The following is a 17,755-nucleotide window of genomic DNA, read 5'->3' on the forward strand; positions in this document are numbered from 1 at the left end:
TAGGGGTTACTGCCTTGATGTTCGGGACCAGGTGTTGTTCCTAATTTCTTTCCCTTTCGGGTCACGAGTGTCATTGCTAATAGCTCTATCATTGATGGTATTAGCTGTTGAATTTGACGCGGCTTTCATAGTTGTCATTATTGCTTGAACAGCTTCCACAAATTTGGCAACCGTTTGTGGAGACTGAGTGTTGGCATTTCTTTCTGTATATGAGTTTTTCTTAACGGTTTCTAGGCAGGGTTGTCCGTAATGTGCCGTTCGTTCACAGAACTGGCACGTGTTAGTTTGTCCTTGATATGTGCTTAGAGTTCGTTGTATAATAATATCTCCCCCTTCTGTTTCGTTTCATTTTGTTTTGCAGGGATAGGTAGGAGGGAATGGGTTGATCTACCGGCATTCTCACTGAAAAAACACCATTTGTAATACCTTGAAAGTAGTTCCTCCACGTGTCCTCCGTAATGGATTCCACTTCTCTAAAATACGACATGAATCTTTTAATAGCTACTTTGCAAGTACGTGGTGCCAAATCATGTAATTTGACTTTCACATTTCCGTTTTCCATATACACAGGGAACTTGATATTAGCGGTGTTACAATCCAGCACGTGTTTTGCGAAATGAATCTTTTCGCCTGGGCGAATTTGTTGAAAGTTATCAGCACCACGTGCCTGACGTGCTCCAACTGGATGAAGCTGACTTCCGAAAACCGAAGCTGCATTTTCACATCACCAATACTCAGTCTTATGCGGAAAGCCCGGAAGTCAATGGCCACCGTGTTAGCCGGAAGAATCACATTTTGTTGATGAGACCCAGTCATCTTGATAGATTACCACACAAGAATAATAGTGACGGTTCCCTTTGTTCTTCAGACAATGCACACAAGAAAAAAGCAACTGTTTGCGCTGGCTTGGGTAGCAGCAAAGGGCGCACTGGTATTGTGACTGATGCCTTTGGTGTATTGAAGCCATAAGAGCTTTGAGTCTTATTAATCAGGTTACTGTTAAATTTATTATGGAATTTACCTTTTGTCTTAGTCTCATCAGAATCCTACACTAATCCCTATCCAAGTGTGATGTCCCGCAAGAACACAAATTGTGTCTCTGTCTGTGGAGCTAGCGTCAATCTAGCGCTAGCTTAGTTCTGCTTTTAAGTTAGTGTCGGATTCTGATGAGACGAAGTTGAAACGAAAATTCCACAACTAATTTAGTTTAATTAAGATTTTGAGCCCTTCTCTCAAAACCTCTGATTTTACCCAACTTTCTCCGGAAAAAATCTCATTCTCCATAGAGAGAAATACAGCATAGTGTAAGGAACTATTGCCCTTTTATAGAAAACCGCATGGATGTCAAACAGTATTGAGATTTGAATTGCGCACCAAAGATAGATTGCGCTGCAATGAAATATCATAAAAAGCGCCACTCCCTCTAACAAAAAAATGCTTTCACTCTACTTATTTATAATTTGGTCTGACGTTTGCATTAACAGTTCCAAAGCCGAATTTTATAATATTATTTCAAAGTTGTTGTAAAAAGATGAACATTATTTAATCACTGCTGTAGCAATTATTCGAAGAAAATGTTTCAATTATTCGCCAATAAATGTGCTTTCATTCCAAAAGTTGACAAACTACTGAAGTTTTTGATTGGGATAGAAACGGTGTTCTTCCGCTGCAAGCAATATTTCTCAGAAGACCAACATGGATTCATGCCTAATCGGTCAATTTTGACGAATATATTGTTGCTTACTTTCTTCGTTTCCGACAGATTCGAGGATGGTTTGTAACCCGATGCTATCTACTCCGATCTGTCCGCCGTTTTTGACGAAATCAGTCATGACGTTGCCATCGCCGAATTAATCAAGTTGGGATTCATTGGATCACTCAGTTATACTTCACTGTCATACTTCGTTGACCGTCTACTTGGTGTGAATATAGGCAAGGACTACTCTGAAGTGGGGGTGGGCGTAGCGTAGTTGGTAAATCGATTGCCTTGTACGCAGCGCACTTGGGTTCGAGTCCCGACCCCGCACATGGGGTTAGAAATTTTTCATAAAAGGTTTTTCTAACCCGAAGAGGAGAGTGATCTTAAGGTTAAAACCTCTATAATTGAAATAACAAAATACTCTGAAATGTTTGCAGCTACGTCTGACATTCCCCATGGAAGCCATTTTGGACCACCTATCTTACTTCTTTAGATCAACAATGTAAATTACAGCCTCAGATCTGTTCACCCGTATCAAGACATTGGCAGAAGCACACTTCTTGCAGCATTAATTAGATGTTTACAGCGAATTATAAATCCCGTGATAATTTCTGCAATCGCCTTCTCTACGAAAGATAGAATCAGAACTGCTTATTCCCCGAAAGTGTTCCATGACGGACCTTGGAGTGACGTTTGATTCTAATCATACTTTCTAGCAATACGTCTCATATAATACTGGCGAGTATCGCGAAGCTTGGGGTTCATATTTCGTACTGCCAACATACATAGATCCCAACATACATAGGTAATGATAGTTTTGAAGTAAAGGAACATGACTTGCTTCCGTGTAATCAACCCATGTCAAAATACGGAGAAGTGGATAAAATTAAGGAAGATACTTGGAGGACTCTCTCCAAGGTATTCGCAACGGTTTTCGTGTGGTGAAAATGCGTCCGACAAAACCTATCCCCTCCTACTTGACCATCTAATGCCAATCAGGACCACACATTACACATACTCAACGAACATTAATCACGCATCCAGGGCAGATTCATACGTGCCAATTCTGTGATCAGCCGCTACACGGCGAACAACCTTGCGCAGTGGCTGCTACAGAAATTACATCTGTTACGACCAAGACCGATTCACAGCCGTCGTATGCTAAACCACAACCGATTATTAAACCAACGACTGCGGATCGGGCTGTACCAAAGGCTAACTCAACTGCATTTACCAACAGCGTAACAACGATTACGCTAAATGACTCCAAACCACCAACCAACACGGATTTACAACAGCTACCCGGAAGCACGAGAAACAAATCAGAAAATTCGATCGCGAGCAACATGAATGTAGTCCCGATGACGACATGGACGTGCACGACGAGGCGAGAGATGACGGACCAGAAGACCCCAAGCTGCGGCAGACAACGCAGCTAATGTTTCACCGCCAAGAAGGAGGATATCAACACGCAGGAACAAACTGTTTCAATATGACCTGATGGACAGGCATTTTGAAAATAAATGTGAAAAACATATTTTTCGGATCTACCAAGAAGAAGTATTATTTCTTCTCTTTCTAGATTCAATTAGATTTACAAAAGGTGGTTTTTTTATTCAGTTCGTTTATTTAATAGGCGCAAATGCGTTAGCTTGGCGGAGCCAAATTCTTTTTTTTTACATGAATATTTTAAAACCAAGAGCTTAAAATGCACAAATATTTTTTAATATTGAGAGGAACATTTTTTCCAACTATTTTAAACTAAAAATACGATTCGATATACAAGATTGAACAATAGTTATTTTTTACAGAAAACTACAAGGGGCAGCCCTATGGGGTTGCACGAACTGTAGACGTAGGACTATACTACTTAACGTAACATATTTATTTTCTTAGTACCTTTAGAGTAATAATAAATAAAATATATTTCTTACGTATAGTTTAAGCACAACCAATCAACATCGAATGTTATATATTGAACCAAACCTTCTTGTTTATCAGGTCACTTCATTTGTAGTAGGTGATTGACTCTGTTTAAACTTATTTGAGGAGATCTGAAGAAAGAAGACTGAAAACTGTGACCGAACTAATATCTGGAACTAAATCTTTTTAGCATAAGTTCAGCTTTTAAAAAAATGTAAAAACTTTTCGATTGTGTGTGGTAAAAATCCGGACCGGTAAAGAAAAATCAAATTTTAGGCAACATACTAACATTTCATGTATAAACCAAGCTTTCTAGTTAAATTTTTCCATTATTGTAACTTTTATTGTTAAATTTTGCCATTATTGTAACTATTGTAATTGTAACGTAATTTTGCCATCATTGTAACTTTCCTAAAGTACGCATACAAATGTAGCGAATGTAGTGGTCTTAATCATATATCGAAACTATGAATATACAAGAATCGAAAACAATTTTATATATGGACTTAGATGCGGATTTGCAACGGTTTTTGGAGTGGCAGTATATTCATTCATAAATAGGCTCTGTAGTATGTACCTATTAGCAGAATCGAAATAGGATAGGCTGAGTGGAAATAAATCACGTGAAGTGGAAATGAATCAATGAATTGATCGAACGTAAATAATAAACTTTCGTTGTGCTTTCCATCGATCCGCGTAAATTTATTGCTAAGAAAGTTTTCGTCTATGCGCAACGAAAGCACAGATTGCTATCATGCAGGTTACGCATGCAACCGCTAACAAACAGGGATGCCACATTGAAATCTATATTTCGGCCAAAAATATCTTTTTACCGTAAGTGGTAAATGAAATAGAAGAAAAATCTGTGATAAATTTCCGAAAAATCTGTGAAAAATCACAATATTTCCAAAAATCTGTGAAATTTTCATCAAGATGCCAAAAATCTGCTATCTGTGAAAAAGAATGTGTGATCAAAAATTGTGAAAAAAAAATCTGGTAACCCTGCTAACAAATTAGTAGGGATACCACACATTCGCCTTAAACACTGAACCCAAGCGCACAAAGCAAAATGAGTCAACGTTGAAGGTGAAGTGAATGAATCAACGCTGATGAGAGACAACTAGTACCACGACACTATGTGTTTGCAAATGGAGCTCGAATGTACAAGCGATTTTGTGTACGAAAAATTGTGTTCGATATTGTACATAAAAGTGTGCCGGAAACGAGCACAATACAAAAGAAAAGTGTTTGAATGCACAAGCTTAGTCGCCTGTTGGACGGTACTGGGTAGCGTACCTCCACAGCCAGTGTAACGAACTTTCAACTTAGCTACACTGGCTGTGAAAACACACAACGCAGTGATCTGCTCCGCCTGCCGTTCAACAGCCAACTGAGCTTGTCTGGCCAAATCCGTTCTTTAAATAATCGATGATGACGTCATTCATAGAAGCATAACGCTAGGTACACAAATCTGTCGTGCCGGACTTGGGAAACGCTATATTCTGTGTGTAAATGCGCGATATTTTGACTAGGTTGTATATTATTTAAATTTTTAATGCCATGATATCAAAAATCTTTGGGTTTATCTATTCGAATCTATTCTTAGAAGTATTTCGGGCGATGTGCGCAAAAAATTTGAAAATTTATCGTGAGATGACTGAATTATATGCGTTAAAAATTGGATCATTTTTCGTTACATACCATTTTTGTACAATTTGCAAAGTGCACCCCCATATCGAAAACAAAGACGTCCTACGTCAAAATTTTTACAGCTTACGACTAGGAAACAAAAGATGGTTGCTGCAAGTGAGCGAGAAACTTTTGAGTATTTCTGAAAAAGAGTCTCCTCGCAGCATAGACACATCTCAGTAACAACCCCGCAAGTATCCTTCGCATGTTCTCCCTCATACTTACCATGTCAACCCTTAATGCTACAGTAGTCACAGCAGACCCAGGGGCCGTAAACAGCACCGTCGTTCTCCGTGTCACGAGAGGGAATATAGATACGGTATTCCACTGTGAAGCACACATCACACTACCAACAACAACGCAAAAGTGGTCAGGTGGGTCGTTGCAAATTATGTTCACATGGGATTAGTGTACCTCCTATTCCCGTGAAATGCTGATGAGGATTCTCTTAGCGCAGGAACAACACCACCCCACAGTGGTCCAGAATGCAAATTTAGCAGGAATTTTGAGATTTTACTAAAACTAAACAACTGAGCCTTATTAAGTCTTTGGAGAAGTTTTCGTAGTTTTTGAGCCCCCTCTTTTTGTTAAAGCAACAGTTAGGGTGGTTCTAATTTTACCAAGATAAAAAAAAATAGCTTTTTAATCATTCCAGCTAGAGCCAAACGACCTTCAGCGAAGTTGTAGAACGAAAATTTTTGGAAAAGTTTGCTGAAGACACGTAAGCTCTATCTGTCATACTTTTTATTTTACAATGAATTTAAAGTCGTAGCTTAGGGTGTTTTTTCGAAATACAGTTTTTTTCCAATAACTTTTGCTGTATTCATTAAAAACTGAAGTAGTCTTCAGACAACTTTAAGATTGTTTCAAGGTGAATAATTTGTTTCATGGCACTATATATCTAGCTATTTGCGTTGAAAAGTTATGAGCACTTTTTCGCCAAAAATGGGGTTATTTTGAATAATAATATCACTCATTTGGGGCAAATAAAAGAAAACTCTTTTTGAACTATAAATAAGGTCATGATTACAGTTATAATTGAGCAAAAAAATGGTGAAAACGATATTTTTTTAAATTTCATAAAATTGATTTAAAAAAATCTATTTTTGAAATATTAAGTGCTTATATCTTCTGAACAATAAAAGCTAGAGTTTTTATGTATTAGAAGAAAATGTTCGTCTTCATAAACTTTGAAAAATATCTGAAGGATAGGTTGTAAAAAAATGAAAACTGAAAAAGTTATATTAAAAATTTGGTTTTTCATGAATTGACTCTTTGTAATATGTTTAAATTACTTTCACGGTGAACAATATAAAAAATGTTTCGTTTTCATGGTAAAATATTGCACTTTACAATACTTTTCTATTATTTTAAATAGTAGGTAGGGTGGTTCTAATTTTTTTAAAATCAGAGAAATAACTTTTTAGTGGCTCGAGATAGATTTTCGCTGTCTTCCACGAAATTGAAGATAATGAAATTTTGAAAAACTTTGTCGAAGACACTGAAACTCTATGTCGTATACTTTTCATTTTACAAGAAATTTACCAAAGAAAATTAGGGTGCTTCTTAAAAAATGGTTTTCTTTGGAAAACTTTTGCAGCTTTGATTTTTCATTAAGATCACTTTAGAAATACTTTCAGATATTTTGAAGGAGAACAATTTGTCTTAACATATTGAACCTCTAGCTTCGCTCGTTAGAAAGTTATATATACTTTTTACTAAAAATAAACAATTTTTTGAGTAAATATTGCAAGATATAAAAAAATATCGCACTTGCCATTTTTTGGTGACCTATACTACAAAACATGCTATTTCATATAAAAGCAACAGTATTCAATGTTGAGTGCCCGAATTGAAGATAATTCTATTTGAAAAAGTTATATTTTTTATATAAAAGTTCTTATAACTTTAAAAAGAAAAAAAGTTAAGTAGTTGGTGTTTTAAAGCAAATTATGCGCCCTAAAATAATCTTTAAGTTGTTTAAAGGGTACTTTAGCGTAAAATAAAAACTTCAAAAGTTATAGAAATAAAACCGTTTTTAAGGAACACCCTAAAGCTTTCATTTGAATTTCTCGTGCAATGGAAAATATGAAAGCTAGAGCTTGCATGTCTTCAGCAAATTTGTCTAAAATGTGTTGCTCTACAACTTCATCGAAGACAGTAAAGCTCTATCTCGAACCGTTAAAAAGTTCTATTGTAAATATTGCTAAATTTAGAACCACCCTAGCATCGGTTTAATCAAAAAGAAGGGCCTTGCAAAGTACAACAACTTTGCCAAACATGTTGTAAGGATAAGTCATTTAATTTTAGCAAAAAGTTAAAACTCCTGCTAAATTTTCATTCTGGACCACTGTGCACTCATGGCACAGTGGTTCCAAAGTGCAAAATGAGGACTTTTTTGATTACGTCAAAACTATTTATTTAGCAATGTGATATCTTTGAGTAAGTTTTTTGGAGTGAAAACCCCCTTCTTTCTATCGTATCGAATCGATGATTAATCCTCCTAAAAGTGAGTTATAAAATTTGTTTTCTTCATAAACTCATAAGATAGCAAATTACTCTACGCAGAAAAGTTGTAGAGAAACTTACCACGAATATTTTTTGCAGATATCAACTTTGGGGTTGTTACGGTTTTCGAGATATAGAGCATTCTTTCGCCATAAGTTCTTTCATTAAGTTTATTTCTGAGCTCTAGAAAGTTTTGTAAACTACTGAAATGGACAACTTTGCAAAAGGCGTGAACTTGCTGGCGCTTGTATTTATAGATCCATTCACTCGTTCGATTGAAAATAGCTCATTTTCAAGGTTCATAATTCTAAAACGAGCAAACCATACGATAACTAAATGAAATTACCAGGAAATTGCTCTAAATGCTGAAAAAATCATAACGCTCCAAGCTTCCCTCAACCAAAATAGTTTGAGTGAAATAGTCCGGTTTTACCATGAAAGGCATTTGGAAACTCTGTTTTCTGAACAATATTATTGTGAAAAAACTGATTTTTCCTTACTGGAGAAAAAATTAGGTAAAACTGTTTTTTATCCATTGAGGAAAAAATTGTTTAAAGCCATTTTTTGCGCGTGAACAGCACAAAAACTATGTCGCTAAATTAATTATGGAATTTGCGTTTCAACTTAGTCTCATCAGAATCCGACACTAGCTTAGGTACAGGACTAAGCTATGCCAGATTGACGCTAGCTCCAAAAAACGAAAACATTTTTGTGTTCTTGAGCAAATCCCTGGTCCTGCGTGATATCCCGCAAGAAAAGAACTATTCTCATCAATGGAAAAAATTATTTTCATCTAATTTTTTCTCCACTAAGCAGAAATATAGCATAGTGCATAGCTTAGTCCTGTCACTAAGTTAGTGTTTGAGCTTTGAGGGATCTTCCACAAATAACGCCCTACATCTCGAAAACCGTATCAGTCACAATGTTGATATCTTCGAAAAAAAATCTTCGTGGTGGGTTTCTCTACAACTTTGCTGAAGTGGAATTGCTCAGCAGCGAATGCGAGCATTTTTGAGTAACGCGACGTGACACACCCAGATTTATTTTCGGTTTAGCCAAAGGCACTGATAAACCACGGCTGGAAAGTTGATTGGATTTCGATTCGCGGAGAAAAACTTCACCGATATCCGATTGTCTATCAGATTCCAGCTCCTAACATCTCGATTAGCAAAAGTCAACCGGTGTGTCTAATTCAATTTGTAATCGCAGCGAAGCAAGGTGTCAACCAGGCATCACAACTGGACAAGGAGACAGTGTACCTTGTTTCTATCAGCTATCACCTATCTATTTTTTTGCTCACCACCACAACCGGACTGGTTACCGTTCCGAAGACCGCTGTAAGTGCTGCCCTTCTTCGAGTTTCACGTGTTTTTGTCTTTCTCCGAGCGACCGGGTGATGGAATGGTTGGCCTGTCTCGGTGTCCCCATCTTGGCAGGTTGATTTTAACCTTTTCCTTCCCCGTTCCTTTGGCATGTGGCATGCCGTTAAACGTAGCACTAACGATGTGGTCACAAATCCAAGAAGTTGTACACTAAGCCATCGCTGTGAAGGGGGAAGGGAGGTGTGGACCGCAGTCTTCCCCCTTCCCTGCGCTTGCTGATTGATGACGACGGGCTGATGATTAGCAGAGTCGGGTACTTTTTGTACCTTCTAGTTTGCGTTATGGGGCCCTGACGGTTGTCGGTCATAGCACAGGGAAAACAATATCCAATTTGATGAGGACCCACTGACTAGCAAACAGCGACAGTAAAGATGACAGTGATTCGAGAATACCTGTGGCCTTTTTGAGAGACGGCTGACAGTGATGGATCGATTCATCGGTGGTGGGATTAGGTTGTTTAGTGCTTTTCTGCGGTTATGTGTGCGCACTGACCGGGCCGGTGCGTGTTTTTAGAATGTTGGTCTTCGATATGTGAAACTGTGAAGCATCTTCTCGGATAGTTCATTGCGGGCATGGGATGCAGATTTGGTGAAAAATAGATTCAAACCGTTTGTCCTACGGCGTACCCAACAGTTGACAGTTGTTATAAATTACTATTTGGTTAGAAGTTGTGTGATGGATTATTTATGAAATTTATTATCGGACGTTTTTCCACTTGGTAACTTTTGTCAACATTTTGGTAAGCCTAAAACAGGTCACAGAATCTTAATCCACATAATCGCGGATCGATATCGAGGAGCACTCCGAAGACTGGTTTCTTTTATCGAAAATCGAAAAATCAATCCAAATATTTTATTGCCTCTATTTAGATCATTCGATTCATAAAAGTGAATTATTATTATAGCAGAAATGTAATATAAAATAAATTCAACGACATCCGCTTCTAGCCTCGGCCCTTTTCCAACTGTGGTCCTATCGCTACACTGCGTTGGCCCTACCCTACCCCGATCGAACCGATCTCCACCGTTCACCCGCAGTAGTAGTCGTACGTCACCACAGAGCACCGACAGCGCGGTGAACCAGTTTCAGCCCAAGGCAAACGGCCAGCCACGCACACCTGATTCATGTTTCCAATCGATCATTATTTTACTGACCTTTCTTTTGTTTACATTTTTGGTCAATCGGTTAGTTTTAGTTCACATCCTCCGGGGCTCCCTTTGCAGTACGATACATACAGTACAAGCCAATTTCGGCTACCGGCCAGCAGCGGGTTCTTCGTCAACCGACCAGCAAAAGTGGCACAGGTATTTTGGGGGAAGCCAGATTGATCAAAATTGCCCGTGTGCCAACCAAGCCAACCCAGCCAGACAGCCATGAGTAACATGACTCGGGACATGAACTGAATGACTAAATTACGTAATGGTACTTCAACACACGGCAAAACCCGGCTTTACCGAACCGTTCCGGGGCAGCCGGGTGCTGTTGCTGATATTGATGGTGCTGTAGCTGCTCTTGTTGTGGCACTGTTCAAGATCCATTCGACAGTGGACGTCAGACGTCAGCATCAGGCGCTTAATTTGCCCAACTTGTACTTGTACGTGAGGGTTGGTCAAATGGTCACATGAATTGGATATGTGGAAAATTATTGAACGTAATGTCGGCTGAATATGGCCAATTTAAAGTGTTTTATTGAAGTTTGAAGAGCCTCTTGTTGAGGTTATTTATTTGCTTTTTTTCCGGAAATTCTGAATCGAGCTTTTGTAATAAACATCCAGCATTTTATCATTACAATTCGGAAGCAGTATTGAATCATACAGCGAATCTTGTAGAAGTGGAATCGGAGCCTCCTTAGAATCGTAATGAGGGCGAATCCAGGGTGAGAGTAGGGGTGGTCCGACTTCCTAATTAAATTAGTTTTAATTTTAAATTAGTAGTTCATTATTGTGTATTAAATTTTTTTATATGTTCCTCAAAAGGCGCCCAATGTTTAAAATGAAAGTTTCGTTTGAAAAAGTTCTAAGATCTTTTAAGAATATTTTACTTATAGTGAAAATTGGCGACAGATCTCAGCAACCTACCGGTATGCCCGTTGAGTAGGCCTGGTCCACCGCCGGAATTAATTGACTAACTAAACGGACATCGGTGCCGAGTACGGGTATCGGTGTCGGGAGAAATTCCGCCGCCGGGGAACTCTCAGTCGGAGAAAGGAGACACTATCCTGTGGCACTATCCTAATAAATCGCGACAAATCCGGGATCTAAGTAGCTCATAGAAATCGGAGCTCAATGCCCTGCGGTGATTTACCGCTGGGGAATATTCGAGTGAAGTGTCCTAATGGCTCAAATACGCAAAGGATTGAAACAACGTAATAGATGGAGAGAATGGCGACATGCAAGAGGAAAGTCGGGAGCTAAACAAACTGTTGAAAGTTGCGCCATTGGCTAGAACGCCGCCAGGAAACCACAAATCGGGTTTCGGAAGAAATTCCGCCGTCGGGGAACTCTTCGACGGTGTAGACTAGGTCCATCGCCGGGGACCAGTTGAGTAGTAGCTCGTGAGTAGGCTAGATCCACCGCCGGGGATTAGACCGAGTAGACCTTGTCGAATAGCTAGCAGTGAGTCGTTGGGGCGCCAGTGAACCGGAAGCTACGCTCCACCCGGAATCGCTGGATGGACCTCAGCACCTACTGGCTGGCCCGTTGAGTAGGCTAGGTCCACCGCCGGGGACTAGACCGAGTAGACGAAGCGGGGAGCTAAATGGCTCACATAAGCGTACATCGGTATCGTGAGCAATCTACCGCCTGGGAATTCTCGGTAGGGTAGAACCGCCGCCCCGTTGCCGGAGAACTCTCGGAGTAGGATAATATCCGAGTTGATCTCGATAAAGCTGGGAGCTAAATGGCTCAAGGAAGTGAGTATCGGTGTCGGGGGTAATTCCTCCGTCGGGGAACTATCGGTTGGAGTAGGGTGAGTTCACCGTTGGAGACTATCCAAGTAGATCGTGATCGTGATAAGTAGATCATGGGAGCTGAATGACTCACGGAAACTTGAGCTAAATGGCTCAAGGAATCAGCACCTAAACGGCTCACGAGGACAAGAGTTAAACGGCGACGTAATAGATGGAGACAAGAAGTAAGAGAAGAGTCGAGAGATAAATCAAAGCTCATAGGTCGAGCCACTCCAGGAACCAAGTGAGGCTCCGAGAAAGAGCTGAAGAAAGAGATGCGACGAAAGCACAACGATCCCTCCCACGAAGTAATACCTTGTAATTTGTAATTTTGTAATTTTATTGAGCACGACACCCTATTGGTACAGACCTTGAATCAGGCCAAGGAAGTTGTCGTAGTTCCGTGGGGAAGAAGGGCGTAAAAAGTAAGGATTGTTTAGTGGTTAGGCACGAACTTGAGTCGTGAGTCCAACACAGTGCCAATACACTACAGGCCAGGCTTTTGAAGCTTTATAAACCCTACTATAAAAAACATACATATATACATACATACATACATACATACATACACACAATAGGGCAGCATGGACAGGAAAGACAAGAGTCTACGGGCTTAACGAACCTACCCTCTCCCTCTCCCCGGCCTTACTGCGAGTTGGGGAGTTTTGCTAGGATATGGTGGGGTTTGGATTGGGCTCTGCTAAACCTCAATCCATGCTGCTCTACTCCCTGATTAAGGAAGGATGACACCGACTTGAAATGGCGAGTGGGCTATCAGCACGGCTGCCTCCGTCACAACAAAACCTAGTGTGGTCTCCGGGTACGTTCAAAACTCGTCACCATTAAGTTAGTGATACTAGGTTCGGTTGAAGCATTCCCGATTTTACGCCGATCCGGCTTTGAACACTACTCCCCATGAAGGATAGTGTCAACCCTTGCATGACCTCCCTGCTTCATAGATAATCATGGGATCACGAGAGGCGACTATATACAACGAGTGGAGTTAGCGGCCCGGAGTTGGGATCCATTAAAATGGATAAAAAGTCGAGAATCCATCATCGACATAACATTCTGCAGTCCTTCGCTGATGAATTGGCGAGTTAGTGAGCAGTACACATATAGTGACCACCAAGCGATCCACTACACCGTTAGTCGGCGAAATTGTACGGTAACACCGAGAGTGAGGACTGGCGAGCGGAAGTGGAAAATAAAGAACTTCGACAAGGACCTTTTTCTGGAAGCATCTCGTGCTGACAGCGTCATTCCAATTCCGAGTGCCAATAAGATGCTGTCAACAGAGTAGTTACGGGTACACTCTTCGAGCTGCAGAGAAAGTGGCGAAGTGATCAATAAAGTAGCACCGTTGACTAGAAAGCCGCCGTGGAACCACAAATCGGGTTTCGGGAGAAATTCCGCCACCAGGGAACTCTCCACCGTCGGGGACCAGTTCAGTAGTGCGCGGCGTAGCACCGGGTTCGCGTCATCGGGGTGCCAGTGAACGGGACGCAAGACTCCAACGGAATCGCCGGACTAACCTGGACACCCTAGCGGGTTGCTCGTGAGTAAGGTAGATCCACCGCCGGAGGATTAGAGCGAGTAGATCACGAATAACAGCTACACAATAGACGCAGACGAAAAGCAGAGTCGAAAGATAAATGGCTCAAAGGTCAAGTCATTTCATGGATCATGTGAGGCCCCGAGACAGCTAAGATAGCTGATAACTCGTGAGCAAAAGAAAAAGATGCAACGATATCACAACGACCGTGACAACGTCGTGGGTCTCACACAATGCCCATACACTGCAGGCCAGGCTTTTCAATCTTTTTAAACTTTGCTATAAAAACAGACATTTTTCGATCTCGAGCAACTGAGTCGAATGGATTATGTAATTCGGCCCACAGGGCCTCGGTTATACAGTCGTTGTCTCATAATCTGATCATAACTCTGATTCAGATGAAATGCGACCTTAATTCAAGGACTTTATCAAGGTACCAGTTTATATGAGAATTTGATGTGTGATCGCACTCTTCAACCTGTTACTCCGGAACCAGAACTCCGATCCAAATAAAATTCAATGACAGCCTATGGCCACGTTACACCTTTCATTTAATTATTACTTTGTTAAAATCGGTCTAGCCATCGTGAGATTGAAGATATTTCTTTATTATTTTTTTTAATATTTCGCGTGGCCAAATTCATTGGCATTACTGTGCCTTGGATCAACATGTAAAAATTTAAAAAAATACACAAAGTTACTGCCTGTTTGTTGGGACTTATTGACGCAGCTAGTTGCGGCCTGTTGAAATACTTTTTCTTAGCGGGGATGCATTGGCTGCGTTGTCCACGGCAACTTGGGGTCAGTTAGACTGCCTTCTCTCGGCTTATCGTACATGTCCATGTCTTCATCGGTATTCATTTCTGATTTCTTCCGCTGCTTAATAAGGTATTATTGCATGTTCCTGTTATGTGTGTTATTTTACTATTATTTTTATAAAGTTGCATTCAATATAAAGCATAAATTGCAATATTTTTGAATTTAATTTTATCATTTGAAGTGCAGATGTGCCTACATTCGCGGTATTTAATAAATCTTTTCGTGACAACAACTTAAACACCCCCATCTGAAACGGGAATGCCGTGTACTAAAACGTCGATGATTAATCACACCGTGTCCCCATCTATACTACGTGGATAAATTTGACTGTTTCGGTCAGACACAGCAGCCAGCCAGTGCCGATGGCGTCTGGTAAGGTTCACGGTTGCAATGTATAATTATCCTGGAGACGAGAGACGAGAGCCGCCGCTGCACAATGTGGTCATAATCTGATGCTCCGCTCTTTAGCAGCTCTTACATAAAATAAGGAATGCACTGACATATGGTGATTCCAACTTACTGAACTTAAACACGACGATATCCGACAAGGTCGTTCCAGATAAAGACCATCTGTCCATATTAGTTGGGTTGATCGTTGGGGAAACACTGCTTTGGTTGAGTGGATGGTTTATCATCGTTGAGTGTTGTGAAAAAATGTAATAAGAAATCATTAAGTTTCAGTACAAGAGAAAGGGATTTACATTGTTGTGTTAGTGGTTGTAAATAACTTCATACTACGTCGAGCAAGATAAGAATAATGTCATCTGGCCCAAAAATATTTTTTTTACATTCCTATTACGTTTGTTTATTAAGCCGTTTTGACGTTTGAATGTGGAGGAAAACGGATCGTTTACATGGAGAACTTAGAAGAAAACAACCCACTTCTAGTAAGGGCGGTAGTATAAAAATGCGAGGTCTCAGTGTGCCTATTTAATTCGTTACATATATCAATTGAGTACTTTACGGTGACGTCACAAAGGAACCGAGTGTTTATTTTTGACAGTTCGCTTGTACTGTTTACATGGACTTAGAAAAATTCTTTACGATTTCCTTCGAGCAAATCTAGTCGTCCACAAATTTTTCTAAGTCCATGTGAGGTTAACTGTGTCAGTAAAGAACCTAATTGATCTTTTGGGATAAATAGCACGTCATGATTGCTGTGTCAATGGTGAAAACTGTCATCGCATTCTAGTGTGTAAACGAAAAAATAAACATTTGATTGCGCGCAAGTATTGCTCCACCTCCAAACCCATCTGCTTCGGATTATTGTTGAACCCATCCCTCCGGCTCGAAACCTAATTGGAAATTAACTCTAATTATATCTGCCATCATGCGGCGGTACAAAAAAATGGCCATAAATAAATCGATTCCGCTCGACCAAGTTCACACATTTATATACATATATCATTCTGATTGTTTTTGATCTCATGTGTATCTGTTTTCTTGCATAATTACAGACCATTTAGTGGAGAGCTGCTGCTGGCTGCTGCTGTTTGCGGCCAACTTGTTGAAATCAGACCCCGGAGTGAGCAAGTGAGTGACACCGCACGTAATCGCACCGTACCGTGCGCCGGATCGGATCTGATCGGGGGCCTAGAAACGATCGATGCTCGAATTCGGGTGGGAGCTGGTGGTGCTCCCGGTAGTGCTAATACGTTAAACGCGCGCGTCCAACATATAACTAAGCCGACCCGGGCTAAGCGGACTAGTGGCTGAGAGGAGGAAGAAAGAATATGAAAACAAAATTTCGGCGTTTTTTACTACTGCTTTCCATTGGTAGTGGCAATAATGGTGCTAGTGGCGACAACTGGTGGTATAATAATCGTTTTCGTTTAGTATATAGCTACCACAAGTAATTTGTTCTCGTTAACCTAAAACGGATAATTAGTGTCGGTGGGTTTGTGTGTGCAGTGTGATCTCACCAGTGGAGGAATGGCGGTGCGATTCACCAACCATCTAACGATGAAGGGCCACGTGGTTCTGGTGCTACTGATATTGCTACTATTTCAAAGCTACACCCGAAGCGCGCATGGGCTGAGCCCAACACTGCAGACCACCAGCCAGACGAAGATGATGCTGAAGGAAAGTTTGCTGATCCCGTCGATGGATTCGGAGAAGGAAGCCAAAGCGATGTACGAGAAGGCTTTGCAGCAGTATGGCATTGTGGGTCGAACGTTGAAGGAGATCTGCAAGCCCTGGCAAACGAGGGGCTGCCAGTGTGTCGGTTCGTCCGAGGAGGTTGCCCTGACTTGCCGGGGCATCGGGCTGGAGACGGTTCCGGTGGATTTGCCAGCTGAAATTGTTAAACTGTAAGTAAATGAAGAATCTTACCGATAGTCTTATAGTTAACCAGATTGGGTATTTTCTGGAGAAGGAGGGTGCTCGGTATATTTTCTCTGCAGAATTTTCGATTCTCGACGGATACACCGGCTTCGGTATCTGCAACGAAATGTTTGCTGCCTCATTCAAACTAAGTGATCCTGCTTCAATTTACGTCGCAGAATTAGCTGCTATTCAGTATTCCCTTAGCAAAAGAAAGTTTGACACTTTGCCCGCTGACAGTTTCAGACAGTTTCGGCTCCATTGAGGCCGTCCATGTGGCGTAGCCGCTTGGAAAGCACTCACCGTATTTCCTATGGCAAATACGGATACATCTGAGTGCTTTATCTGAAAATTGTTACCAAATTACCTTGGTTTGGGCCCCATCACATTGCTCTATCGCAATGCTCTAGTCTGGGCAATGAGATGGAGGACTCTTTAGTGAAGGTGGACGAACTAGAACGAATTTTTCAGTATCTCTCGTCAGAAGACTCTCGGTAGTTGTAAAACTTCATAGAGCAACGAGTATCTGGAACGGTGGTTACATTTAATTATCCCGAAGATATTAACGAAGGCTTGGTTTAAGGGCTTGAATGTGAACTGGGACTTTTTTCTGGCGATGCCAAGGCATGTCCGTCGTATACGACTTGCTGAGAGTAGTCACTGTGTCTGCGAGAATTGTTAATGATGACATTGAGCATGATGTTTGGCTGCGTGCCAGGTCCCAACCAATAGATCCGCTTCGGACCCGAGGTAAATCGCCCTACGTGCAAGTCTGGGACGTTCTTTGTTCTCGAACACTGTTGCACTCTGAAATGCACAACACTAACTATGCTGCCAACAACCGATATTAGAAATGACCCGTCGTCGCTTCAATGATTATAACGACATCTTTGACTTCGTCATTAGTTCCA

General features: G+C 40.9%; 1 protein-coding gene across 2 annotated transcripts in view; it reads left to right on the plus strand.

The window, feature by feature from the left end:
• The window catches only part of LOC131678865 (follicle-stimulating hormone receptor-like), a 497,363-nt gene that overhangs the window by 195,027 nt on the left and 284,581 nt on the right, over positions 1 to 17,755 (plus strand). For both annotated transcript variants that reach the window (XM_058959280.1, XM_058959281.1), the window contains one exon: positions 15,980 to 16,831. In XM_058959280.1, the coding sequence (XP_058815263.1) occupies positions 16,455 to 16,831 (377 nt within the window). In that variant the 5' untranslated portion in view covers positions 15,980 to 16,454. The remainder of the gene's footprint in view (positions 1 to 15,979; positions 16,832 to 17,755) is intronic.

Source organism: Topomyia yanbarensis, chromosome 2 (assembly GCF_030247195.1).
Source record: "Topomyia yanbarensis strain Yona2022 chromosome 2, ASM3024719v1, whole genome shotgun sequence".
In the NCBI taxonomy this organism is placed as follows: Eukaryota; Metazoa; Arthropoda; class Insecta; order Diptera; family Culicidae; genus Topomyia; species Topomyia yanbarensis.